The sequence below is a fragment of the Mixophyes fleayi genome, chromosome 12 (assembly GCF_038048845.1).
Source record: "Mixophyes fleayi isolate aMixFle1 chromosome 12, aMixFle1.hap1, whole genome shotgun sequence".
Lineage (NCBI taxonomy): Eukaryota > Metazoa > Chordata > Amphibia > Anura > Limnodynastidae > Mixophyes > Mixophyes fleayi.
This window is the reverse complement of record NC_134413.1, coordinates 81,944,619-81,971,753: the sequence shown is the minus strand read 5'-3', so window position 1 is coordinate 81,971,753 and position 27,135 is coordinate 81,944,619. Positions and strand designations below refer to the sequence as shown.

The window sequence follows — 27,135 nt, the reverse complement described above, 5'->3', positions numbered from 1 at the left end:
TTTAGGCTCTCCACCGTCACTAACCAGCCAAAACTGTCACCCGCGGCTGCCTACCTCCTCCGCCTCAGCTCGGACTCACAATGGGGTGGCCCGCCTACTCCCAGTCCTCCTGGCACATCTGAGGCCTAATCCGCTGCCTTGATTTCTGGATCCGCCGGACGCCATCTTGTCACCGGAGTTGCTCTGATCACCGGACCCACGGGTGCTAGCATTTGGAGAAATGCCCCCATCAAACCACCTCCTCCAACGGGGCTCCCTCCCTGCAATTCCGAGAGCACATGAGGGAGGACTGGACCTCCTACAACCCTATGGTCCAGTCGCATGTCTCCTGATCTGTCCTCGGCGCATGGAGCACACAGACGCGGCCTGCCGCTCCATCCATCACCTTGCAGGGGGTAAGGTCTATTCAACTACCCCCGATCAGTTCACCTGCTCACCCAACAGTCCCCAGCAGTGTATGAGGAATTACAGACGATAACTGCAGTTGTCTGCACCTGAGGGGACACTCCTCTTGCCTATTTACCCTAGCACATGGACATCCCACTCTGGCCACCCCATTCAGTCCTCAGACTTGTCCTGATGTTCTAAGACCCCATCTGCACACGTTGGGACTTGGGTTCCAGGGGTAAATTGTAGCCTAGCCAGGCTCACTATACACAAAAAAGGGGGTTGACTGCACCAGGTAACCATTCGCTACTCTTACCTCTCCTACCTCTGCCTCAAGTCCTCGTATATTATATTTAGATAGGAATGACAAATTAGTTGTAGTCAGCAGTTAGCATTACCCGCGATCATATCTGGTCTGGTCGGCACCGTAGAAGACAGGGAGACTCAGTAACACATTAGTACACGGAGTCTATTACTATCAGCCTATCCATCAGGATTTACCCTATCTATGGTCCTATAGGTAGAGACATATGTTACACAGTTTCTATCTACAGTATAATAAATGGAAAGACATGTTATGATATGTAAAAGTGTGGACCACTTATATGAGGGGGTTATCCAGATTTATATAATAGGACTCTTAACCCTTTAAATTTCCACAAGCGGATTATATATGATTCTATAGGGATTATATCTTTCCTAGTGGTGCCTATTATATACAAAATTCTATACAATTAACTGCTGGACCCAATCCATCAAATCTATTTTATAGAGGTGATACCTTATTATAATAATAGAGGAATCAGATCTTATAGCAGAAAAGGTCTGGAGTGTGTATTCATTTATTATAGTGGATATATGATAAGATTTTTCTAATCCAAGTTTAATTATCCAAGAGTAGCCTCGCGGAAAGACAATTAATCATTGTCTATTTTAACAGATTTCTTTATACATCCCAGTGTATGTTTCAATCACAATTTTTAAATATTTCGCTACTAGACCAATGTTCTTGCAATTGAATCAATAAAGATTTATTCTAAAAGATTTTAAAACAGATGAATATCATATAAATATATATCCATTAAGAGTGCCCAACATGGTCATTCTCTCTCTTTTCGTCTTTAAATCTAGCCTGGCTCACTGTCAGACCGTGGCCTCTCTGTGGCTCACTGCTGCCACCAAGTGGTGAAAATAAATCTCTCGACAAACCTTATACCCGTCTGTCAAGTTTGAAAGTGGGCCTGCTGTCCCCCACACGCACCACTGTGGGGAGCCCTGCTACCTTTCAGCATCATCATTGGGTAGTGCACTGGTGCAGATCGGCACCAGCTGCCTGATAGGGGCCTGGCACTCTGCTGCCCCTGGTACTACCGCACCGCCTATCTATCATACACACATAGTGGGTTACTTTTCTGGACTGAGCTGTCCCATTCTAGCACACAGGGAGCAGCATTCTTCTGATACCTCTGCCCACTTCCACGAAAGGAGAGTTCTGCATTTGTGCTCGGCTGTGCACTGTTTTGTTCTAATGTGAGCCTTGATATGGATTAACCTATGACGCTTCGCATGGCCCTTGGGCCAGGGTTATCGCCTGGAATGTCGTGACGCTGCCTTTTCTTCTAACCTAAACACAGATACTTTCACGACTACACATCCTATTTGTGGCCTCTTTCCAGAGCGTATCACGCCCAAATGGGGCAGGAAGACGGGTAGCTCGGACCTCCCTCAGATCCTTAAGAAATTTGCCTACACGGAAGCAAAGACCCCGAGTACATCCTCTCCACACCGCGATGATTCGGACTCTTCGCCACTGACTCGCAAAGATCTATAATCCCTGTTCCGTGAGGTCAAGGAGATGAGGAAATCGATGTAGGCGATTGGATCCCTGAAGGCCAAATTGCATGACCTTAGGGAGAAGACAGGCCACCTTGAAACTAAAATGGATGAAGAAGTCTCCTTGCACCGGTACATGGTGGCTGACCTCCAGCGCCTACAAGAAAATATGTTCTACCTGCAGGAACAACAAGATCAAGAGAATAGGGCCCGGCGTAATAACCTACGCATCAGAGGTATTCCTGAGGCAGTGGACCAACCCCTCCTTGATCAATACCTGAAGAGACTCTCTGCTCGTCTAGCTCCTGCTAGCCCGGAGGGTCAGCTCCTTTTGGACAGAGGCAACAGAGCCCTTCGTTCTCAGGAATTCTCCCAACCTTGAGATGTCATCCTTCACTGTCACTATTACACCACTAAGGAGGCGATTCTACAGGAATCTAGTAAGACCGACTTAATCTCAGTTGATCATGCTCGCCTGCAAAATCTTCCAAGACATTTCCTCGTTTACCCTCCTCAAGAGACATGATTTAAAACCAGTGACATCTATCCTTAAGGACAATATTAGATATCGCTGGGGATTTCCGTTTTGCTCTCTCCTCTGGCATCATAACAAACTTCACTCTGCCGGGCCATGGCGAATGCAGTTCAACTCCTCAAGACTTTGGGACTCCCAGCCCCTCCTATTCACCCCCTGACACAAGGACCGGGCTCCAGCTCCTTGAAATCCACCTCTCCCCCTCGGAAGCTCCTGAATACTGAGTGGACGACTGTGTTAAGAACTGCTAAACCACCTGCCTCTGTTCCACCTTCTTGATATGTGTTTGTTGTGTTCTTTTCACCAGAAGCCACCTTGCCTCAACTCTCTCCTTTCTCCATGATGGACCGCTGGTTTTCGGTCCTCCTCATGAAGACTAGAAGGAGTTGTGTGTCTTAGGCCTGGGATGTTATCCTGCCTTGTTCTTCACTAATTTTCTGTGTTTACACTCTGTTGTTTTCTTACCGTTTCAGATTGCTACACTACTACTGCCCCATTTCTTTTATATGACCAGATCTTTAGAACATGGTAGTAGCTGTCCCCCACCCCTAATGACATTTCCTCTCCTCCTGGCTCCCATCTCAGCTTTATTGTCCTGGCCTGGAGGTGGCATAGACAGCCACCTCCTGCAGTTGGAGCTACTAGACCATTTTTGTTTCCCTGGCCACGTCCCCACAATGGGTATGCTGCCCTTGCCTTTCCCTGCCACAGGCACTGCCCCTCACTTTTCCTGGCCAGTCTTATGCCCCATGCACTGGTCGTGTTCCTTTTTGTTCCTTCTCCTCTCCCTTCCATCTTTCCTTAATTCAGGCACGTTCTGATTTTACTTATCTTCTACGATTCTCCCAGACCCTGGTCCCCATCTCCACACCCTGTTCAATGCTGTCTTGCACAACGCCCCCTTAACTAACTCGATGCTGGAAGCGCGCATTGTAGTCATACATAAGGAGGGGAAGGTCCCTTGAAATTGTGCAAGCTACTGTCCTATATCCCTCCTTAATGTAGTTGTTAAGATATATGCACTGGACAAGCTATGTGTTAGTGGCACTTGGTGAGGGGGTGGTTGGGTAGGAGGTGATAGTAGGGGGGGATGTGGGGTCTAATGGGGGTAGAAGAAGGGGGATGGGGGGCTAGTCTCCAGCACTAGACAAGCTATGTGTCAGTGGAACTTGGTGAGGGGTGGTTGGGTAGGAGGTGATAGTAGGGGGATGTGGGGTCTAATGAAGGTAGAAGGAGGGGAGAGGGGGCTAGTCTCCAGCACTAGACAAGCTATGTGTTCGTGGTACTTGGTGAGGGGTGGTTGGGTAGGAGGTGATAGTAGGGGGGATGTGAGGTAATGGGGGGGTAGAAGGGGGGGATGGGGGGCTAGTCTCCAGCACTAGACAAGCTTTGTGTTAGTGGCACTTGGTGAGGGGGTGGTTGGGTAGGAGGTGATAGTAGGGGGGATGTGGGCTAGTCTCCAGTACTAGACAAGCTATGTGTTAGTGGTAATTGGTGAGGGGTGGTTGGGTAGGAGGTGATAGGGGGGATGTGGGGTAGAAGGAGGGGGATGGGGGCTAGTCTCCAGCACTAGACAAGCTATGTGTTACTGGCACTTGGTGAGGGGGTGGTTGGGTAGGAGGTGATAGTAGGGGGATGTGGGGTAATGGGGGTAGAAGGAGGGGATGGGGGCTAGTCTCCAGCACTAGACAAGCTATGTGTTAGTGACACTTGGTGAGGGGTGGTTGGGTAGGAGGTGATAGTAGGGGGGATGTGGGATAATGGGGGTAGAAAAAGGGATGGGGGCTAGTCTCCAGTACTAGACAAGCTATGTGTTAGTGGCACTTGGTGAGGGGTGGTTGGGTAGGAGGTGATAGTAGGGGGATGTGGGGTAATGGGGTGTAGAAGGAGGGGGATGGGGGCTAGTCTCCAGCACTAGACAAGCTATGTGTAAGTGGCACTTGGTGAGGGGGTGGTTGGGTAGGAGGTGATAGTAGGGGGATGGGGGGTAATGGGGGGTAGAAGGGGGGATGGGGGCTAGTCATGGTGTGTGAGCCCCTCTGTGGTGTATGGGGTGTAGCTGGTCTGGGTATTAAGTCTCTCACAGCTCTACTATTATAATAACCAGCTCTGCTATTACTAACAGCCTTCTGCTGACTGCAGCACAATGAGGATTATGTAGCAGCTGATGTGAGAGCTCAGCCGCATGTATGAAGCCCTGATGGCCGGGAGGCTGCACATAAACATGGAGTAACTTTATGGGGGTAATTCCCGCTGCCTGATATATTATTATAGGGATATATTACCTCAACCTTGTACAGGGCCCGGATGTAGCGATCCAAATTGTAATATGTCGCCTGAGAGATTATGTGGCCCCGCCCCCTGTGCACTGTACGTTGTTGCCAATTACCATTAGTGTGTGGGAGACTAAGGTAAAATGGCCGTTGCTGTCCTGCACTGAGGACAAAACAGGATTAGATGTAGAAATGGGCGACAGGGGATGAGAAAAAGGGGAAATGTGTGGGAGAGAGATGAGGGGGGTGGAGCTCTGTTGTTTTAATCTAATAATGTAATCGCTAGTAAAATAAACAGTTACTAACAATGTATTGTCTTCAATGCAGTACAGCGTCGGCCATTTTCTCGTAGTCAGCATTGCTTTTACAACTATAGAAACAGTGACGCTACTCGACAGGCGGTGCGATGTGACGTCATGACGTCAGCCGCGTAGTGATTGGCTCAGGATATCAGTGTCTGAGCGCTGGAAGGTGACTATTCCTGTAGTCTGTTTACATGTTATATATTCATCACTGTCCTGTTACTGTGCCATGGGGGTGATACAGATGTCCTGTTACTGTACCATGGGGGTGATACAGATGTCCTGTTACTGTACCATGGGGGTGATACAGATGTCCTGTTACTGTACCATGGGGGTGATACAGATGTCCTGTTACTGTACCATGGGGGTGATACAGATGTCCTGTTACTGTACCATGGGGTGATACAGATGTCCTGTTACTGTACCATGGGGGTGATACAGATGTCCTGTTACTGTACCATGGGGGGTGATACAGATGTCCTGTTACTGTACCATGGGGGTGATACAGATGTCCTGTTACTGTACCATGGGGGGTGATACAGATGTCCTGTTACTGTACCATGGGGTGTGATACAGATGTCCTGTTACTGTACCATGGGGGTGATACAGATGTCCTGTTACTGTACCATGGGGGGTGATACAGATGTCCTGTTACTGTACCATGGGGTGTGATACAGATGTCCTGTTACTGTACCATGGGGTGATACAGATGTCCTGTTACTGTACCATGGGGGGTGATACAGATGTCCTGTTACTGTACCATGGGGTGATACAGATGTCCTGTTACTGTACCATGGGGGGTGATACAGATGTCCTGTTACTGTACCATGGGGGTGATACAGATGTCCTGTTACTGTACCATGGGGGTGATACAGATGTCCTGTTACTGTACCATGGGGGGTGATACAGATGTCCTGTTACTGTACCATGGGGGGTGATACAGATGTCCTGTTACTGTACCATGGGGGTGATACAGATGTCCTGTTACTGTACCATGGGGGGTGATACAGATGTCCTGTTACTGTACCATGGGGGGTGATACAGATGTCCTGTTACTGTACCATGGGGGGTGATACAGATGTCCTGTTACTGTACCATGGGGGGGTGATACAGATGTCCTGTTACTGTACCATGGGGTGATACAGATGTCCTGTTACTGTACCATGGGGGTGATACAGATGTCCTGTTACTGTACCATGGCGGGTGATACAGATGTCCTGTTACTGTACCATGGGGGGTGATACAGATGTCCTGTTACTGTACCATGGGGGGGTGATACAGATGTCCTGTTACTGTACCATGGGGGGGTGATACAGATGTCCTGTTACTGTACCATGGGGGGTGATACAGATGTCCTGTTACTGTACCATGGGGGGTGATACAGATGTCCTGTTACTGTACCATGGGGGTGATACAGATGTCCTGTTACTGTACCATGGGGTGATACAGATGTCCTGTTACTGTACCATGGGGGTGATACAGATGTCCTGTTACTGTACCATGGGGGGTGATACAGATGTCCTGTTACTGTACCATGGGGGTGATAGAGATGTCCTGTTACTGTACCATGGGGGTGATACAGATGTCCTGTTACTGTACCATGGGGGTGATACAGATGTCCTGTTACTGTACCATGGGGGTGATACAGATGTCCTGTTACTGTACCATGGGGAGTGATACAGATGTCCTGTTACTGTACCATGGGGAGTGATACAGATGTCCTGTTACTGTACTATGGGGAGTGATACAGATGTCCTGTTACTGTACCATGGGGTGATACAGATGTCCTGTTACTGTACCATGGGGGTGATACAGATGTCCTGTTACTGTACCATGGGGTGATACAGATGTCCTGTTACTGTACCATGGGGGTGATACAGATGTCCTGTTACTGTACCATGGGGGTGATACAGATGTCCTGTTACTGTACCATGGGGGTGATACAGATGTCCTGTTACTGTACCATGGGGTGATACAGATGTCCTGTTACTGTACCATGGGGTGATACAGATGTCCTGTTACTGTACCATGGGGGTGATACAGATGTCCTGTTACTGTACCATGGGGGTGATACAGATGTCCTGTTACTGTACCATGGGGGTGATACAGATGTCCTGTTACTGTACCATGGGGGTGATACAGATGTCCTGTTACTGTACCATGGGGTGATACAGATGTCCTGTTACTGTACCATGGGGGTAATACAGATGTCCTGTTACTGTACCATGGGGTGATACAGATGTCCTGTTACTGTACCATGGGGGGTGATACAGATGTCCTGTTACTGTACCATGGAGGTGATACAGATGTCCTGTTACTGTACCATGGGGGTGATACAGATGTCCTGCCACTGTACCATGGGGTGATACAGATGTCCTGTTACTGTACCATGGGGGGTGATACAGATGTCCTGTTACTGTTCCATGGGGGTGATACAGATGTCCTGTTACTGTACCATGGGGGTGATACAGATGTCCTGTTACTGTACCATGGGGGTGATACAGATGTCCTGTTACTGTACCATGGGGTGATACAGATGTCCTGTTACTGTACCATGGGTGGTGATACAGATGTCCTGTTACTGTTCCATGGGGGTGATACAGATGTCCTGTTACTGTACCATGGGGGTGATACAGATGTCCTGTTACTGTACCATGGGGGTGATACAGATGTCCTGTTACTGTACCACGGGGGTGATACAGATGTCCTGTTACTGTACCATGGGGGTGATACATATGTCCTGTTACTGTACCATGGGGGTGATACAGATGTCCTGTTACTGTACCATGGGGGTTGATACAGATGTCCTGTTACTGTACCATGGGGGTGATACAGATGTCCTGTTACTGTACCATGGGGGTGATACAGATGTCCTGTTACTGTACCATGGGGGTGATACAGATGTCCTGTTACTGTACCATTGGGATGATACAGATGTCCTGTTACTGTACCATGGGGGGTGATACAGATGTCCTGTTACTGTACCATGGGGGTGATACAGATGTCCTGTTACTGTACCATGGGGGTGATACAGATGTCCTGTTACTGTACCATTGGGATGATACAGATGTCCTGTTACTGTACCATGGGGGGTGATACAGATGTCCTGTTACTGTACCATGGGGGTGATACAGATGTCCTGTTACTGTACCATGGGGGTGATACAGATGTCCTGTTACTGTACCATGGGGGGTGATACAGATGTCCTGTTACTGTACCATGGGGGTGATACAGATGTCCTGTTACTGTACCATGGGGGTGATACAGATGTCCTGTTACTGTACCATGGGGGGTGATACAGATGTTACTGTACCATGGGGGTAATACAAATGTCCTGTTACTGTACCATGGGGAGTGATACAGATGTCCTGTTACTGTACCATGGGGGGTGATACAGATGTCCTGTTACTGTACCATGGGGGTGATACAGATGTCCTGTTACTGTACCATGGGGGGTGATACAGATGTCCTGTTACTGTACCATGGGGGTGATACAGATGTCCTGTTACTGTACCATGGGGGGTGATACAGATGTCCTGTTACTGTACCATGGGGTGATACAGATGTCCTGTTACTGTACCATGGGGGTGATACAGATGTCCTGTTACTGTACCATGGGGGGGTGATACAGATGTCCTGTTACTGTACCATGAGGGGTGATACAGATGTCCTGTTACGGTACCATGAGGAGTGATACAGATGTCCTGTTACTGTACCATGGGGGTGATACAGATGTCCTGTTACTGTACCATGGGGGGTGATACAGATGTCCTGTTACTGTACCGTGGGGGTGATACAGATGTCCTGTTACTGTACCATGGGGGTGATACAGATGTCCTGTTACTGTACCATGGGGGTGATACAGATGTCCTGTTACTGTACTATGGGGGTGATACAGATGTCCTGTTACTGTACCATGGGGGTGATACAGATGTCCTGTTACTGTACCATGGAGGGGTGATACAGATGTCCTGTTACTGTACCATGGGGTGATACAGATGTCCTGTTACTGTACCATGAGGGTGATACAGATGTCCTGTTACTGTACCATGGGGGTGATACAGATGTCCTGTTACTGTACCATGGGGGTGATACAGATGTCCTGTTACTGTACCATGGGGGGTGATACAGATGTCCTGTTACTGTACCATGGGGGTGATACAGATGTCCTGTTACTGTACTATGGGGGTGATACAGATGTCCTGTTACTGTACCATGGGGGTGATACAGATGTCCTGTTACTGTACCATGGGGGTGATACAGATGTCCTGTTACTGTACCATGGGGGTGATACAGATGAGCTGTTACTGTACCATGGGGGTGATACAGATGTCCTGTTACTGTACCATGGGGGATGATACATGTGTCCTTTTACTGTACCTTGGGGGGGGGTGATACAGATGTCCTGTTACTGTACCATGGGGGTGATACAGATGTCCTGCCACTGTACCATGGGGGTGATACAGATGTCTTGTTACTGTACCATGGGGGGGGGGGGGTGATGCAGATGTCCTGTTACTGTACCATGGGGGTGATACAGATGAGCTGGGGCTCAGTTACAGCATTTCTCATTTCAGAATTACAGCTGAAATAAGCAGTTTCTATAAGGATTAAGCTCTCTGGACATTATAATTATTATTGTTTGATCTTTAGATATTTCGTCCTCATGTAACTGTCTGATACGGGTAGTGGGAAATATTTGCTTAGTGTAAATTGTGATATTTCTGCAGTTAATTAGGAATGTTTACCTGACATTCAACCATTGGATTGGTAAACTATATGAATGAACAGAAGGTCCATGCAATTATAATCTGTTTTTATCTATTTGTTAATACCTATAAGTATAAGAAATATGATGGTATAGATGAGGGCACCGTCTATCTCATAATGTGAGTAGATTACTGACGTGTTTGATACTGTCTTGATTTTTATTGTTCATTTTCTGAAACTGTTTTATGTCTTAATAAATAAGTGCTGTATTTCTTTATACTGTTTGCATGGTGACAATTATACTTCTCAGCTTCCATATGTTGTTTTGTTTTTGTTTTTTTAGACATTAATGTTTGAAAATTGAGGATTTTTTTATCCACAAAACAATCAGATCATAGGAGATGCTAAATATTTATTATTTTATCTATTGTTAAGGTCAGTTCACAGACTGTGACATATTCCATCCACGAGCGCCTGATATTAGTCTTAGGGGCCATTAGCCGGCAGTTTCCAGGGTTCTGTGCTTTCTCCCATTGAGTGGAGCTGTATATGGTTCAGTCTCAAGTTGACGTCCACATGAGCAGGTGAATTAGAGTGTAAGAAGCGGAGATAACATTGCCCAGACAACAAGTGCCAAGCATGCCTCATGCTCAATACAGGTAGAAAAACAAAATGGTGGGTAATGAACCGCGCTTCCCTTCTGTATATTATGTATGGTGTTGCCTCTTGTGGGAATACTTTATGTGAGGGCCCCGTCCCCCTATGGTACACAGTGTAAGAAACGAGCAGTATTCCCTGGTGTAATATAAAGGTGTGGTAATCACAATATAGGGTGTAATATTTATTTCATCAGAGAAGAATAAAACACATATAACATATATGGTCCGGACCATCAGGTGTTAGGTATATAATATTATACACTGTATGATATATTCAAAATGCCCATGAGTCCATATAGTGGTTATATGAATGTTCCCAGATAAATCCTCCAGGGAGATTCAAGGAATAAATGGAAGTCCAACACTTCAATAAACGTAGCAGGTATAACAAGTTCTAATCTGTATATTGAGGCTCCAATGTATATGCACAGAGTCCAGAACTGATTACACAGGATAAATAGCAGTAAATAGCATACCTTAAGTAAGGTCATATATAGATGTCACTCAGTGTTTAGAGCATGGCGTTGTGGTTGATGGAGGGTGCAGCCGAATGATTCCTCTATGATGATGTATCGGGGTAGGGAGATGCAGTAAGGATTCCTCTATGATGATGTATCGGGGTAGGGAGATGCAGTAAGGATTCCTCTATGATGATGTATCGGGGTAGGGAGATGCAGTAAGTCCTGTGTGGAGGTAATCCCCGGAGGTCAGGTTCCAGTGTGTCCCTTATCGATCTGAGGTGTCGCGGCTGCCGCTGGTGTGTATAGCCGTCCTCAAGATCAGTGGTGCTGTGGCTTACCAGCTGTTCTTCTCTACAGATCTCCCCTGTTACTACTGACCTGTTCAAGCCGGAGGGAAGAGGAGATGGGAAGGAGATACAGAGAATATGATCTCTAGCGCTGCTTGTTCTTATTTGCAGAAATAGGTGTTATATTAAAGCAGGAAATGCACAGTAAGAGCAGGCAGTGTGAGGACAGCAATCTGAAGAACATTTACAACATAACGGAACTTGCACAAGACAATATAAACAGGTGCATGGTCATTTTAATTTCTTTATAGCAGACACCGCTGAATTTAGCACTGGACAGAAGCCTGGTGGTGATGCATGGGCTGGATGAATGGGAGAATGGATAGGGCCAACAGACAACAAAGGAAAGAGAATAGAGTTCGAGCAGAGACACAGAGGTGTAAAGGAATAATAGTGAGTGAAAGCAGGATAGATAATAGGGTTGCTGTGTGGAGGGGGTTATTGCTTGGTCCAATGAGGAGGAAGAGATATTGGAGGTAGCATTGACATTCAGCGCTGTGGTGGGAAAGAATAGGACGCAAGGGTGGTAATGAATGGGCTGGCATCAGAGATAGATACTAATTGTCAGCATGTACTGACAGCCTAGGAGTGTTTGCATCATGGTGTAGAACTACAAGCGCCATCAAGCTCATGGGTGCCAGTTAATACTATAATTTGTAGTGCCACTAGTGTTCTCCCATCTTGTGGGGACCAGGGTCCCTCTCCCACTCAGCCTTGTAATACTTTCACATAGGTGGGTCAGAGTCAAGCAGAATGATGTAGATTTGGGATCTCATTCACTTGCATGTGGGCTGGTTTCTGCAAAAGCGTTCTATGGGAGTGAGGTCCAAAGAGTGTGGGCTGGAGGTAGGGAGTACCAGAAATGTTGTATATGAAGGTATTCAAATGTGTTTAGAACGTGAGAGGGTGACTCTTGGAGGTCAGCAAGGAACAGCCACCGACTTCTGTAGGAAACTTAAGATCAGCTCGGAGGCAGTTGGTAAACCTGGCCATAGATGTCTCCAGCAGGAAGCAGAATTACCCCAGATACGAGTCATGGGGGAGGTGATGTTCAGTCTCAACGAATATGAGTGCCAGAGGTTAGTTCAGGATTTTATCGTTGGGAGTAGATTGGAAGTCTTTGGTCTATGCTTTCTGTTTAGACCAGCAGGGGTTACGTCAGACCTGTTTAGGTAGCCGGATTCGGTGTCTAGCCAGGAGGATGTTCCTGTGGGGGAATATATAACGCAGCCGCTTGGGAAATGTTCGACGCCAGATAGTACTCTCTTATCTGGGAGTCCCCTTCCCCTCTAGTGATAGGTTTCTTCAGGACTACTGTCTTGGGGCCTAATGTTCCAGATGAAATGAAGATGGGCTTTATGGACATTGTTTAGCAGAGAGAGGAGAATCACCATTTATTGATAATCCTAATTTTGACCGCTGTGATCCTGCCCAGCCAGGAGATTATGAAAGGTCTCCAGGAGCCCACATCTGCCTGCAAGGACACTTCCTAGATTCTGGTACCAGGAAACCTTTATACTTGGTCAAGTCCCAGAGGCAGAGGTAGTTGATATTGGGGACAGTGGCCCATTCCCTCTTGGGCAGATGTTGTGGAGTAGTTTTGGGGGTTTTTGGGGTAGGGAGGTTGCTTCAGGTAGGTGATCTACCTCTGCAGCAGTTTAGGGCCTCAGTGGGGGATCTGTGTGTGTACAGGCGGTATATGATGTTGTGTTGCCTTAGTAGGGTAGTGAAGTCAGCACACTGCAGGACACATGTGGAATATAAAGTCCCATCAGAATGCACAGATTAAAAAATATTATTAAATATAGTAACACCTATTAATAATATAGTCCTTAATGTAAAAAAAATGTGTTTTTTTTCCCCATGAAATACATTTATCAGTAATGTCTACTGTGCATAAAATGCATTTGTACAGTTGCTCTTGATTACAAACACATGTTCTAGCTGCATACACAGCCGTCACCACTACACAAATTATGTGAACCGCCCTTACTGCACTTGAGCTACGCTTGTCCCCCCTCCCTGTTCAGCCTCTCTAAGCATACAGGGTAGTAAGTATAATATGTGTGTCACTCTACATACACAATTACTCTTATGCATTTTTGTGTACATACAAAGTACGGAAATACGTATTTTACGCAAAGAAATGCTCTTACATCCAGCTCTACGCGGCCTTCGATGTTTCACATTTTATTATGTGACATGTCTGCTCTGTGATGTTTATAATTATTATTATTATATTTATTCCTAGACATTTCAGCTGCGAGGAACCAGAGAATCTTTTACTAGAAGTCAACTGAAGGTGAAACCCGATCTGTGTAAATCACTGATTCCCTGAGGATGGACAAGGACAGGAGTGAGAGGATATTAAATCTCACCCTGGAGATCATCTACCTGCTGACTGGAGAGGTGAGGGATTCTGGGAATGTCACAGTGACATCATTCTTACTGCTATAAATAAAACAGGGACATGACTGGAGAGGTGAGGGATTCTGGGAATGTCACCGTGACATCATTCTTACTGCTATAAATAAAACAAGGACATGACTGGAGAGGTGAGAGGGATTCTGGGAATGTCACAGTGACATCATTCTTACTGCTATAAATAAAACGGGGACATGACTGGAGAGGTGAGGGATTCTGGGAATGTCACCGTGACACCATTATTACTGCTATAAATAAAACAGGACATGACTGGAGAGATGAGGGATTCTGGGAATGTCACAGTGACATCATTCTTACTGCTATAAATAAAACGGGGACATGACTGGAGAGGTGAGGGATTCTGGGAATGTCACAGTGACATCATTCTTACTGCTATAAATAAAACAGGGACATGACTGGAGAGGTGAGAGGGATTCTGGGAATGTCACAGTGACATCATTCTTACTGCTATAAATAAAACAAGGACATGACTGGAGAGGTGAGAGGGATTCTGGGAATGTCACAGTGACATCATTCTTACTGCTATAAATAAAACGGGGACATGACTGGAGAGGTGAGGGATTCTGGGAATGTCACCGTGACACCATTATTACTGCTATAAATAAAACAGGACATGACTGGAGAGATGAGGGATTCTGGGAATGTCACAGTGACATCATTCTTACTGCTATAAATAAAACGGGGACATGACTGGAGAGGTGAGGGATTCTGGGAATGTCACCGTGACACCATTATTACTGCTATAAATAAAACAGGACATGACTGGAGAGATGAGGGATTCTGGGAATGTCACAGTGACATCATTCTTACTGCTATAAATAAAACGGGGACATGACTGGAGAGGTGAGGGATTCTGGGAATGTCACAGTGACATCATTCTTACTGCTATAAATAAAACAGGGACATGACTGGAGAGGTGAGAGGGATTCTGGGAATGTCACAGTGACATCATTCTTACTGCTATAAATAAAACAAGGACATGACTGGAGAGGTGAGAGGGATTCTGGGAATGTCACAGTGACATCATTCTTACTGCTATAAATAAAACGGGGACATGACTGGAGAGGTGAGGGATTCTGGGAATGTCACCGTGACACCATTATTACTGCTATAAATAAAACAGGACATGACTGGAGAGATGAGGGATTCTGGGAATGTCACAGTGACATCATTCTTACTGCTATAAATAAAACGGGGACATGACTGGAGAGGTGAGGGATTCTGGGAATGTCACCTTACAGGTGTTACACAGGGCGTTTTCTGTTACATGAGGACATCTACAACATATACACACTGCTATTCTACATAAAGTTTACCTTTATATAAGTTATATCACACTATACACAAAGAATGTTTCATTCTTCAGGGATTTTTATATTATAGTTTATTCTTCCCATGATCCTCTCTGGCTCACAGGATGGTGTCCATTCTCACTTCAGTACTTTCTGCTCTGCCTCAGTCACCTCCCCCTGAACAGCTGTAAATGAGCAGCAGGTAGACAGTCTCAGATAGAAGTATCAGTCCCACAATCTTCACAGATGTTGGATATATTGTAATGACCACAGTGTGTTGTTTTTTCCTATCACTAACTAATACTTTAAAATGTACAGCTTTTGCTTAATTATTAGCTGTAACTAAGTTTTACAATTATGGGATGATTTCCATTTTACTGCAGTTTTTTTTTAAATGTGCAAAATAGACAAGAAATGCTTCATCTATCTTTACATCCTATTGGGGGACACTGCTAGACATAGGGGTATAGTCGGTGGTCCCGGGAGTCCAGGCACTTAAACCGTTAAATCTGTGAGTGTAGCTCCACCCCTACTATACCCCTCCCACAGGAGGGACTACTTAGTTTAGTTCTAGTGCGCTCCGGAGTGGGGCTTTTTGTCCAGGGCTGCTGCCCTGAATTTTACTTTATTAATTTTTACTTCCGGTTATTTTACTTTTTATTTAGGGGGAAACCTTGCTGGGCTCAGGGAAGCCTCCCAGGGGGAGGACATCCTGCGACCTTCCTCCACCCTGGGTTCCTGAGCCGGGGTGAGTAGCTTTGACAGCTCTCTGACCCCCAGCATAGCAGCCACTATTTAATTCATTCGTTTGGCCGCAGTGAGCTGACAGACACAGACGGGAGCTGCGGTCGCGCCCCCTCCCACCTAGTCAACGAGCATTGTCAGACAAGAAGAAGGACCAGAAGCAGCCACAGCGGATCTCCGTTGAACCGCAGAGCACAGCTGTGGCTGCACCTCACACAGGGGGCACAGGTTAACGGAGAAGATCTCCGTTTCGGACACGTGGCAGCTGTTTTCTGTATAGGAAGGTGAGGTCCTGGACTCGTCCCCTGCTTCCTAGAGCTATACTGTAGACTGTACTTCAGACCTTTCATCAGGGGAGGAGTTCGAGGCTCACAGAGATTCTGCTAGCGTGAACGACTCATCCACTATTCAGGAGGTAGATGACTTAGTGCTGGGTGTTAGACAGACCTTCGCTAACCGAGAGATTTTACGTGCGGCTGGTTTCACGTTCTTGAAAAGTCAGAGGAAACCGCTTATTTCTTTTCCTCCTCCTCCTCCATTCACCCAATTAATGTGCATTTAATATTAATTAGAAAAATAAATATCAATAAGACATCAATGTAAATAGGTGTAAAATCATAACAAATACAAGTTTCAATTTTCAAGGTCCAGTTGTTGGTTCACGGACGGATATTAAATATTCATTTTTGGGTTTAAGTTAGCGCTCTTTCTGTTTTTTCTTTTCATTTCTGTTTTAGACGGGTTACAGAGCCTGTTGGTAGAGCTGCAACTTAACCATCTTTTTAGACTTTGTTTTAAGGTTCCCAAGCGCCCTCGTATTGTTTTTTGGTTTTTTTCAATTAATGTACATGACTGTGGAGGCATGGAAAAAGCTGACCGCCGTTTTCACATGCCTGAGAAGTTTAGAGCTCTCTACCCACTACTGGTAGAAGAATTAGAAAAATGGGAAGCTCTTCCTAAGGTAGACCATCCCCCACCCCCCTAGAACAACTACCTTGGCAGTACAAGTGGGCGTTTCCCTTAACAATGCCACAGACAAGAAATGTGTTTTTTTTTTTTTTTTGCTCTGTTCTGTGTATGAAGCTGCGGGCAGTGTTTTTAGGCCGGGCATGTCCACAATCTGGGTCAATAAGGCCATTCAAGCATGGGCAGAGCAGTTAGCCTGGTGACTCTCGTATGGCTCCCCCACAGATGTATTATTACTCCTGACAGATCATATGGGAGAGGCCTCTGACTTTATCGGCCAGGCATCCTTGGATGTTCGCTCGGTTGCTGCAAAACTTTCTGCGCTTACTATAGCATCCAGGCGTTCCTTGAGGCTGCGCTCTTGGTCCGCAGATGCGGATTCTAAGCGCACTCTTGAAGCGGTCTCATTTAACGGAATCTCCCTTTTTGGAGCTAGGTTAGACCAGCTTATGTCTGAAGATACGGAGGAAAGAGCTGAGTTTTGCGAGTAACTCAAGCCAAATCTAAGCATCCCGGGATTCAGTCTTTTCAGCCCTTTAACAGGGTTAGAGTATCCCCGGCCACAGGTCAATCAAATGCCCCCTCGAGAGGTGGCTTCTGTCGGTGCCGAGGCCCCTCCAGATGCGGATATCCCAAGCTGACCGAGTCGGCCTTCTCATGACGTGACTCCCATCCACAGACAGGTGGTGGGAGCATGTCTTCTTTTGTTTCGGTACAAGTAGCTAGAATCATCGCTCGAACCCGGGATCAAGGGCATAGTCATGAGGTTATGTCATAGACCTGCGCCAGTTCCCTCATTGCCTTTTTTTCACCTCACAGCTTCCAGCCTGTGGATTCCGCCACAGGGCGCTCCAAGTACCAATCCAGAACCTGCTGGATTCGGTGGTGATCATTCCAGTCCCACCACTGGAAAGGGGGTTGGGTTTTACTCCAACCTTTTCCTTGTCCCAAAGCCACACGGCTATTTCAGACCTATTCTGAATCTCAAGACTCTCAAATTGCAGGTCGGTCATTGCACCTGGTCTATTTGTTTCTTCCTCTTCTTGTGCTCCCGAGGTTTCTCATCAGTTCTTGTTAATATTGGACATGGTCAAGACCCTTAAGTGCTATGTAGCCTGCACTGTGGGTCTGTGCAAAACCTTTTTGTGCTGTATGGTGCGCACAGACACGGCCGGCCTCCAAGGTGTCTTTAGCTCGCTGGATCATTTACACCAACAAATTGGCTTACACAAGCTCAGCTATGCTGATGCCAGGAGGTTTGTAAGCTCATTCGAACTGGGCGACCTGTCATGGAGCTTGAGCCGAACAGCTGTGGCAGGCGGCTACATAGTTTTCTGTCCACACCCTTTTGAAATTCTACAGGTCGCAGGGCTTTGCACCTCAGGGTGACCGCTTTGGCTATAAGGTTTTGCGTGAGGCTGTGTCAGAGCAGTCCCTCCCTTAGAAGCAGCTTTGGTATGTCCCCTATGTCTAGCAGTGTCCCCAAATAGGACGTAAGAGATTAGGATTTTTGTACTCACCGTAAAGTCTCTTTCTCATAGTCCATGGGGGGAAGGGACACTGCACACCCACCCTTGCTCTGAGTGTTGTTGGTTGACTGTGTTTGTTGTTGATAAAACCACTGTCGGCCCTTCCTTCAGGCTATGTTATACATAAACTGAGTACTCCTTCCTGTACGAGGGTTATAGTAGGGGTGGAGTCAAAGATTTAACAGTTTCAATGGCTTGACTCCCGAGACCACTGACTTTACCCCTATGTCTAGCATTGCCCCCCAGTGGACTACGAGAAAGGGATTTTATGGTGAATCCAAAAATCCTATTTTTACACATACAACACTTGCCCTACCTGTAACTATTTCCTATATGAACTGTCTATTAGTGTGTATATAGCACTTACCTCTCCTACTATCTTCCATAGGACGGCCATTCTAAGTCCTCTGTCTACTACAAGCCTCCACTTCAAACTCATCTTGTTGTTTGCACTGATTAATCGAAGCAGATGATAGATTCGTGGTGGCCGGCTGTAGATAGATGATACAGATAGGTGGGACCACTGAAGGTGTCCAAAGCCGCAGGAGAAGTAAATGCTATATACACTCCACTTCCCTGTATATAGGAAACAGTTACATATAGGATATGGGTCGTAATTCTAAAATATAATACTATTGTTTATTTTGCACAATTGACCCCCTAAATAAAATTCCAAATATGTGGATCTTTATTTACCTTGTTGTCTCTCTCCATACACAGGATTACACAGTAGTGATAAAGAGATCTGGTGGGTGGGTGACACCCAGGAGCCGCCCCTGTGTGTCAGGAGGATTGAGCAGGACCCAGAGCCCCATCACGGTGCCTGAACCTCACTCACTGATACGTGAGGGAAACAATGACCAGAAGATCCTGGAACTGACCAACAAGATCATTCAGCTGGTGACTGGAGAGGTGACTGCTGGGAATGGCACATTATACAGTAACACCAGAGGATGTGTCTGGGTGATGACTGTGTCATTGTGTTGTCAGGTTCCTATAAGGTGTCAGGATGTCATTTTGTATTTCAGGTTCCTATAAAGGATGAGAAGTGGGAGAATTTAGAAGGGCCCAAGGGTCTGTACGAGGACGTGAGGATGGAGAATCACCGGATCCTCACATCACTGGGTAAGAGGAGAGTTTCATTTATTGTAAAAGGAGAGAACAGTTTTGATTGCAACCTGGATACACATGATCTGATAATCACATATAAACAATGTAATCAGTCACTGTGTGTTTCTTACAGATGGATCCAGTAACAGAAATACCCCAGAGAGATATCTCCGTCCTCTTTATTCACAGGATTGTACACAGGAAAATCCCAGTATCCCACAGGTGCATCAAGTAGATTTTAGGGTCTCACAAAATCCCAAAATTACCTAATATCATTTTATTAAATCAGATAATATTAATTATGATATTTTTATTCTTTTGTGGGTTATTTAGGATGACGTCCTGACTGATATTAAAGTAGAAAATATAGAGGGAAAGGAAGAGACGTATGTGAGGGGTGACCAGCAGTGTAAGGAGGAGAAAATCCCTACAGATATCAGCACAGGTGAGTACTAAACACTTATTACAGAAGAGTCACATATTCTACTTATATAAACAATGTTATAAGTCACTGTGTGTGTCCTACAGATGGATCCAGTAACAGAAATACCCCAGAGAGATATCTCTGTCCACTTAATTCACAGGATTGTACACAGGAAAATCCCAGTATCCCACATAAGAATCAGGTAGGTTTTAGGGTCTCTGAAAATCCCAAAATGACTTTTCACTATATAATCTGTAAATAAGCTGTGTAGATCTTGTTGTATAAGGACCTGTGGTAGCACCTCACATAAGCACGTTATCCTCCCATTCTGTTCTCAGATACACTCATTATAAATCTCGCACTTTTATGCACTTTTCCTTACACATTGTTGCCTTACTCAGTCTTTTGACCATACTAAATAACACTTAAACTTTACAGAATTATTTATCTAATAACCACTGTATCTCAGCAGTACTTCACAGTATATATTCGTTATAAATAACCAATACTCACAACATATGTATGTATTTAAATCAAAGTATTTTACTGTTAACACAGAAAAGCTTGTATTCACAGTTCACACATATATCATAATGTTGTTCAACATAACATAGTAAATCAATATTACATTAACCCTAGGTTCACCACCTTTATTCCATACACTATGCTAGCTTTACATATGTATTCTTAATAAGAATTAGTATTTATAATATATATTTAACTATCACAGATATCAGACAATAGCTACACAGTTATGTGTATATAAATAGTTAAATCCACATTACAAACACATATACCTTTATAGAATATATATATATATGTTATATATATATATATATATATATATATATATATATATATATATTATCAATGATACTTATCAAATCCTTGTATCCTGGATCCAATTATTTTTCTGCAATGTAGGAAATGTTCCGGTAGTATAGAATCCTTTCCTGTAGCTTAGTGTAGGTTTTCTGTAGTGCAGTGTATCCCTATATAATATATATTTTCTGTATTGTAGTGTGGTATAATATATATTTTCTGTAGTGTAGTGTAGGACAGTGCTTGTTGTCCAGGGACAGAGAGGGAGAGGGGGAGTCCCGGGTCTGGCTTTTATAATCCAGACCTGGAAACTCCCAGCTTCCGCAGCAGCAATGTGTGTGTGGTGATTCACCACACACACACGTGGATGTTGTGGGTGTCCAGGGGTGATGATGTCATCACCCCTGGCGGTTCTCCCCACTGTGTACGTACCGACACACAGTGGGTTTCTGCTATGTAACTGCATGCGGCGTCGGCGTGTGCGCAGTTGCAGTGTGGCCATCAACGCGTTGATTTTGGCACGTGCACCGTAGGTACTGCACATGCGCAAGTCGCACTATGTACATGTGCGCGTGCACACACCGCGGCTCCCCCTTCACACTTGAATACTGATTACTCTTCTGTTTCGTATCCTTTTGTTAAATCAGATATTATTAATTATGATATTTTTATTATTTTGTGGGCTATTTAGAATGATGTGCTGACTGATATTAAAGTAGAAAATATAGAAGGAAAGGAAGAGACGTATGTGAGGGGCGATCAGCAGTGTAAGGAGGAGGAAATCCCTACAGATATCGGCAGAGGTGAGTAATAAACAGAAAATAGTCACATTCCACTTATTCAGTCACTTAAAAAATCTTATTTTACATTCTCCTCTGTTTGTATAAACTAATAAGGAATATGTATGTGTCTAAGTGGGAGAGTCAGGATCCATCAGCCCCTATTGGACTCCTGTTCTCCTCCTCACATCATATCATTGTGTGCTACCAGCCCAGAGATCTGACCAGTCTCCTCCTCACATCATATCATTGTGTGCTATCAGCAGAGAGATCTGACCAGTCTCCTCCTCACATCATATCACTGTGTGCTACCAGCCCAGAGATCTGACCAGTCTCCTCCTCACATCATATCATTGTGTGCTATCAGCAGAGAGATCTGACCAGTCTCCTCCTCACATCATATCATTGTGTGCTACCAGCCCAGAGATCTGACCAGTCTCCTCCTCACATCATATCATTATGTGCTACCAGCCCAGAGATCTGACCAATCTCCTCCTCACATCATATCATTGTGTGCTACCAGCCCAGAGATCTGACCAGTCTCCTCCTCACATCATATCATTATGTGCTACCAGCCCAGAGATCTGACCAATCTCCTCCTCACATCATATCATTGTGTGCTACCAGCCCAGAGATCTGATCAGTCTCCTCCTCACATCATATCATTGTGTGCTACCAGCCCAGAGATCTGACCAGTCTCCTCCTCACATCATATCATTATGTGCTACCAGCCCAGAGATCTGACCAATCTCCTCCTCACATCATATCACTGTGTGCTACCAGCCCAGAGATCTGACCAGTGTCCTCCTCACATCATATTATTCCAAATTTGCCTGACATTGTTCCATCATTGGTGGGCAATGTTAGGCAGTTTATAAAATCAAATCAAACAATACAATGTTTTTTGGTACAATAAAACATGATTGTAGGAACGTACACACTAATGTGATGTCGGCCCTATCGGTCATTTATCGTGTAATCTGTCCGATAATTAGGTGAAAAACCTGTAATGTGTACCCGGTTTAACACTGTAATACTAATGCAAAATACATGGTAATCACACACACCATATCACAACATACACGTCACACAAACTCCACCTTGTTGCAGATATGCAAATACAACCACAAAACCCGTCTTGCACATCATCTCTCCTCCAATCGATGCTGTTGGATGCTCTTCATCTGCTGATCTGTCTCTATACCATTCTTTGACCTTCTGCTTTTTTAAACTTTGTGCTGTTACCCATCTGTGATCTGCTCCATTCTCCTACAATATCCTGATTGTCTTCTTTGCTCTGTGTAAGGATGTGAGACCTAAGTGTAGTATAAACCATGGCCCAGACTTGTTGATAATTTATCTCCCATCTGCTCTGCTTCTGAGGCAGTGTCTAGTTGGACAATGTCACTGAGTAATGAAGCTTCCTGTCCTATGATACTGGCTGGGCAGTGTGTGTGCCTGGGAAATGTTACTCGCCAAAGTCTGTGTGTTGGCTGGAGTTGTCACTCTTGATGAGTCCATGCAATGTTCGTAATGTGGTTTTAGAATTGTAACAAAGTGGTTGTAGTTTGCCAATTAAAATTAATACAATTGGCCATCTTGAACTTGCCTCATAGTATGAAAATGTTGGACATTATAATCTATACATTTATTTTATCTCCAGCAGATGAATGCAAACACAGGAATATCTCAGAGGGACAACTTCTTAAATCTACAGATTTTGTAATAGAAGATGACAAAAACATCACAGAAGATTCTCCTGGAGAGAACCCCATTACCCTAAATATACATCCAACACTTCACAGTGGAGATAAATCATCTGATCCCTCTAATTGTGAGGAATGTTCTCCTGATAACTCAGATATTAGTACACACAGTGTAGCTCATACATGTGATAATATCTGTCCATGTTCTAAGGATGGAAAATGTCTTTTAGTTAAATCATCTCTTCCTAAACGTAAGAGAAGCCGAACAGGTAAAAAAATTCCTTGTTCTGAATGTGGGATATGTTTTGTATACAAGTCAAATCTTATGAAACATCAGAGAACCCACACAGGTGAGAAACCATTTCTTTGTTCTGAGTGTGGGAAATGTTTTAAAGACGTGTCAAACCTTATCAGACATCAGAGAACTCACACAGGTGAGAAAAAATTTCCTTGCTCTGAATGTGGGAAATGGTTTACACAAAAATTGAGTCTTGTTGAACATCAGAGAACTCACACCGGTGAGAAACCTTTTCCATGTTTTGAGTGTGGGAAATATTTTACACACAAATCAGGTCTTATTCACCACCAGAGAACTCACACAGGTGAGAAATTATTTCCATGTTCTGAATGCGGGAAATGGTTTAAAAAGAAGTCAAATCTTATGAATCATCAGAGAGCTCACACTGGTGAGAAACAGTTTACATGTTCAGAATGTGGGAAATGTTTCATACAAAAATCAGGTCTTATTAACCACCAGAGAACTCACACAGGTGATAAATTATTTCCATGTTCTGAATGTGGCAAGAGGTTTAAAAAGAATTCAATTCTTAAGAAACATCAAAGAACTCACACAGGTGAGAAGCCCTTTACATGTTCTGAGTGTGGGAAACGTTTTACACGGAAATCAAGTGTTGTTGAACATCTGAGAACTCACACAGGTGAGAAACCATTCCCTTGTTTAGAGTGTAAAAAACGGTTTATAAACAAATCAAAGCTTATAAGACATGAGAGAACTCACACAGGTGATAAACCATTTCCATGTTCTGAGTGTGGGAAATGTTTTACAGACAAGTCAAAACTTATTATACATCAGAGAACTCACAGTGGTAAGAAACCATTTTCATGTTCTGAATGTGGGAAATGGTTTACACAAAAATCTAATCTTATTAGACATCAGAGCACTCACAGAGGTAAGAAACCATTTCCATGTTCTGAGTGTGGGAAATGTTTTACAGACAAGTCAAATCTTATTAGACATCAGAGAACTCACAAAAGGTAAGAAACCATTTCCATGATTGTGGGGAATGGTTTACAAACCAATCAGGTCTTATTGAACACCAGAAAATTCACACATGACGAAAGCAATTGAACAAGAAACAAGTTTCCAAGGTTTAAGTATTGTAAAAGCAGTTGATTTTATTAATAAAAAATTTAAAATAGGCATAAATATATTTATTATTTATATATTGAATCTGTAGGTGAAATGAGAATGCATAAATAGACATGGCATACAACTATGTGGTCAGTAGTCCTCTGGACTCTGGAGAGATGGACAAGGTAGACCTGTGGCTCCAAGAACGTATCTTCCAGGCCTATCTCCAGAGTCCAGAGGACTCCTGACCACATTCCTTCAACTTCCTGACTGCTTTTTCCTGCAGTGCATGACGCCATTGAGGCAACTCGGGGAAGATTGGAATATCCATATGTTTATTAAGGGCTTGAATACAACAACGTTCCAGTAAGCATATACCCTGTAGGGGTTTCCATTTTGAGTGAAGACACGGGTGCTATGTGTGCTTTTTATCATCTATGCACGGGCATTATTTGAACTGGAATATCTCTACCATGTTTATATGTCAACTTACTACACTATCAGTTCCTTTTGTGTTGTATACTTTTACATTCTAGAGAACTGTACATGGGCACTGATTCCATTCTTTTATCCATCATCCTTCCCAGTGTGCGTGAAGGCAGCGCCATATGTTTGTATCGTTTTTTGTTTATATGTATGTTTGTGTGAAGTATTGGTGATACTTTGTTGATACACGCTGGGCAGCATATCCAAGTGAGGAGCCACTGACAGCTCATTTTTTACAAATATGTGGTCAGTACACAAATCGGGTAATAAAATCAATAATTACCTACGAAGATAACTTCTTTACATTATTTAAAGAAGAGAAAAGAAAATGTAAGAAGGGAGCATCTGATAAGGGAATAGGCTGTATAAAATATTGAGAGGAGAGTGACCGATTGTATGTATGTATGTATGTATGTATGTATGTATGGGGGGCGTCCTATGTGCTAGATGTTGGTTGGCAAAATAGGATCTTTTTTTAAGCTACTCCCTATAGTGGTTCGCTAACAGGTTCCTATGTTGTGTAATTTCCTGGAATTCCATATTGTCATGTATACTGGCTACCTACCCTTTGCCATTAACGCTTGGGGCTAGCTTTACTAAACTGCGGGTTTGAAGAAGTGGAGATGTTGCCCATAGCAACCAATCAAATTCTAGCTTTCATTTTGTAGAATGCACTAAATAAATGATAGCTAGAATATGATTGGTTGCTATAGGCAACATCTCCACTTTTCAAACCCGCCGTTTAGTAAATATACCCCTTAGTCTTTCATTAGTTTAAGGAAGTCAGTTCACTTTAATTGCTTGTTCTCATATTGAAATGATGAAATAATTGACTGCATCATTGTAGATAAATGTTTCAAGAGTGATCTCTGTTGTTAAAATACCCGGGGGGCGATTCCCCAGAGAGTTGAACATCCCGGGTCCCAGTAGCCTCCGATAACCTCCGATTTATCGGGGAGGCACTTTTAGCATCAATTGACTTACATTCAAGAGTAGGAAGCCAGTTACTAGATGACTGTACAGTTCGGGAATAAAACAGATTATAAGCTACACATGAGTACATAGAAATAATCACTAACGATACACTAAATTACCACAGATCATAATAATATTGGTGTTTGTGTATGAGCTGTGTGTGCGTATATAAATATAATACAATTATTTATATATATATATATATATATATATATATATATATATATATATATTGTTGCAAAAATTCGATTTTTTTTTCCCCACAAGGACATAATCAGTAGGAGAATGCAGAATTGTCTGGTAATTCCATGTTTTAATAACAAGACCACTGGGTGAGCGATTGTGGCCGGAACAGAATTTCTGACATCACCCCGAATATGTTGAGATTTTCTTGAATAAGTATGTTAGAGTGGTCCTCTGTATGTAAAAGATACTACAGAACTCTGACAAACAATGGAAGGACGTAGGATGACTTTCCATGGGCCACCAGTGATGTGCTTAATTAATGCATAAATAGATTTTACAAGAAGGGCATTTAGTTGAAGAATGAATTTATAATGGAGGGTTCAGATTTGAGTTTGTTACATAAAGACTTTACGTGATCTGATAGATTGTAGTCTCACACAATTATTTTAATTTCCGAGATACTTTTTTTTTATACAGACATTTGGCACTGCAATGTGGGCAATATTGCCCCTAGTTTTGCAAATTTACATAAGGGCTGCTTGGAGAAATGTTTTATTTATAATAAAAACTATAGTGAAAATATTTGTCTATAAACGTTACCTTAACAACATAGTTTGGAAGGGTGACAGAGTGACTGTTTGAGTGGATTAGTATCAGTTACAATCTTACATTTACATATAACCAGTGCTTGAAGTGGGGTGTTATGTGCCAGTATGATACATCAGCAGTGTCGGACTGGGCCCTAAAGGGCCCACAGGAGAAAGCAATGGTTAGGGCCCACCTACTGACATT

The 27,135-nt window shown here is 44.0% G+C and overlaps 2 protein-coding genes across 2 annotated transcripts in view; one reads left to right on the top strand and one right to left on the bottom strand.

Annotated features, from left to right (window-relative positions):
• LOC142108562 (uncharacterized) overlaps window positions 1–5,114 on the bottom strand; it is a 365,380-nt gene extending 360,266 nt beyond the window's left edge. The window contains 1 exon segment of the mRNA XM_075192316.1: window positions 5,041–5,114. The gene's annotated coding sequence lies outside the window, so the exon portion shown is untranslated.
• Window positions 5,115–17,326: 12,212 nt separating this feature from the next.
• On the top strand, window positions 17,327–26,356 carry LOC142108398 (uncharacterized). Its single transcript, XM_075192020.1, has 9 exons — window positions 17,327–17,390; window positions 17,774–17,958; window positions 19,204–19,395; window positions 19,512–19,608; window positions 19,727–19,815; window positions 19,927–20,038; window positions 20,122–20,219; window positions 21,531–21,642; window positions 23,282–26,356. The coding sequence occupies exons 1-9, from the start codon at window positions 17,327–17,329 to the stop codon at window positions 24,601–24,603; spliced, it is 2,271 nt and encodes a 756-aa protein (XP_075048121.1). The 3' UTR covers window positions 24,604–26,356.
• Window positions 26,357–27,135: the final 779 nt, after the last annotated feature.

Excerpts from the sequence above, each read along its gene's own strand:
- LOC142108398 (XM_075192020.1), top strand. The coding sequence starts at position 17,327 with ATGCGGATTCTAAGCGCACTCTTGAAGCGGTCTCATTTAACGGAATCT. Across the intron at positions 19,396-19,511 it reads TTCAGCTGGTGACTGGAGAG|GTTCCTATAAAGGATGAGAA; the intron begins GTGACTGCTGGG and ends TTTGTATTTCAG. Across the intron at positions 20,039-20,121 it reads CCCTACAGATATCAGCACAG|ATGGATCCAGTAACAGAAAT; the intron begins GTGAGTACTAAA and ends TGTGTCCTACAG.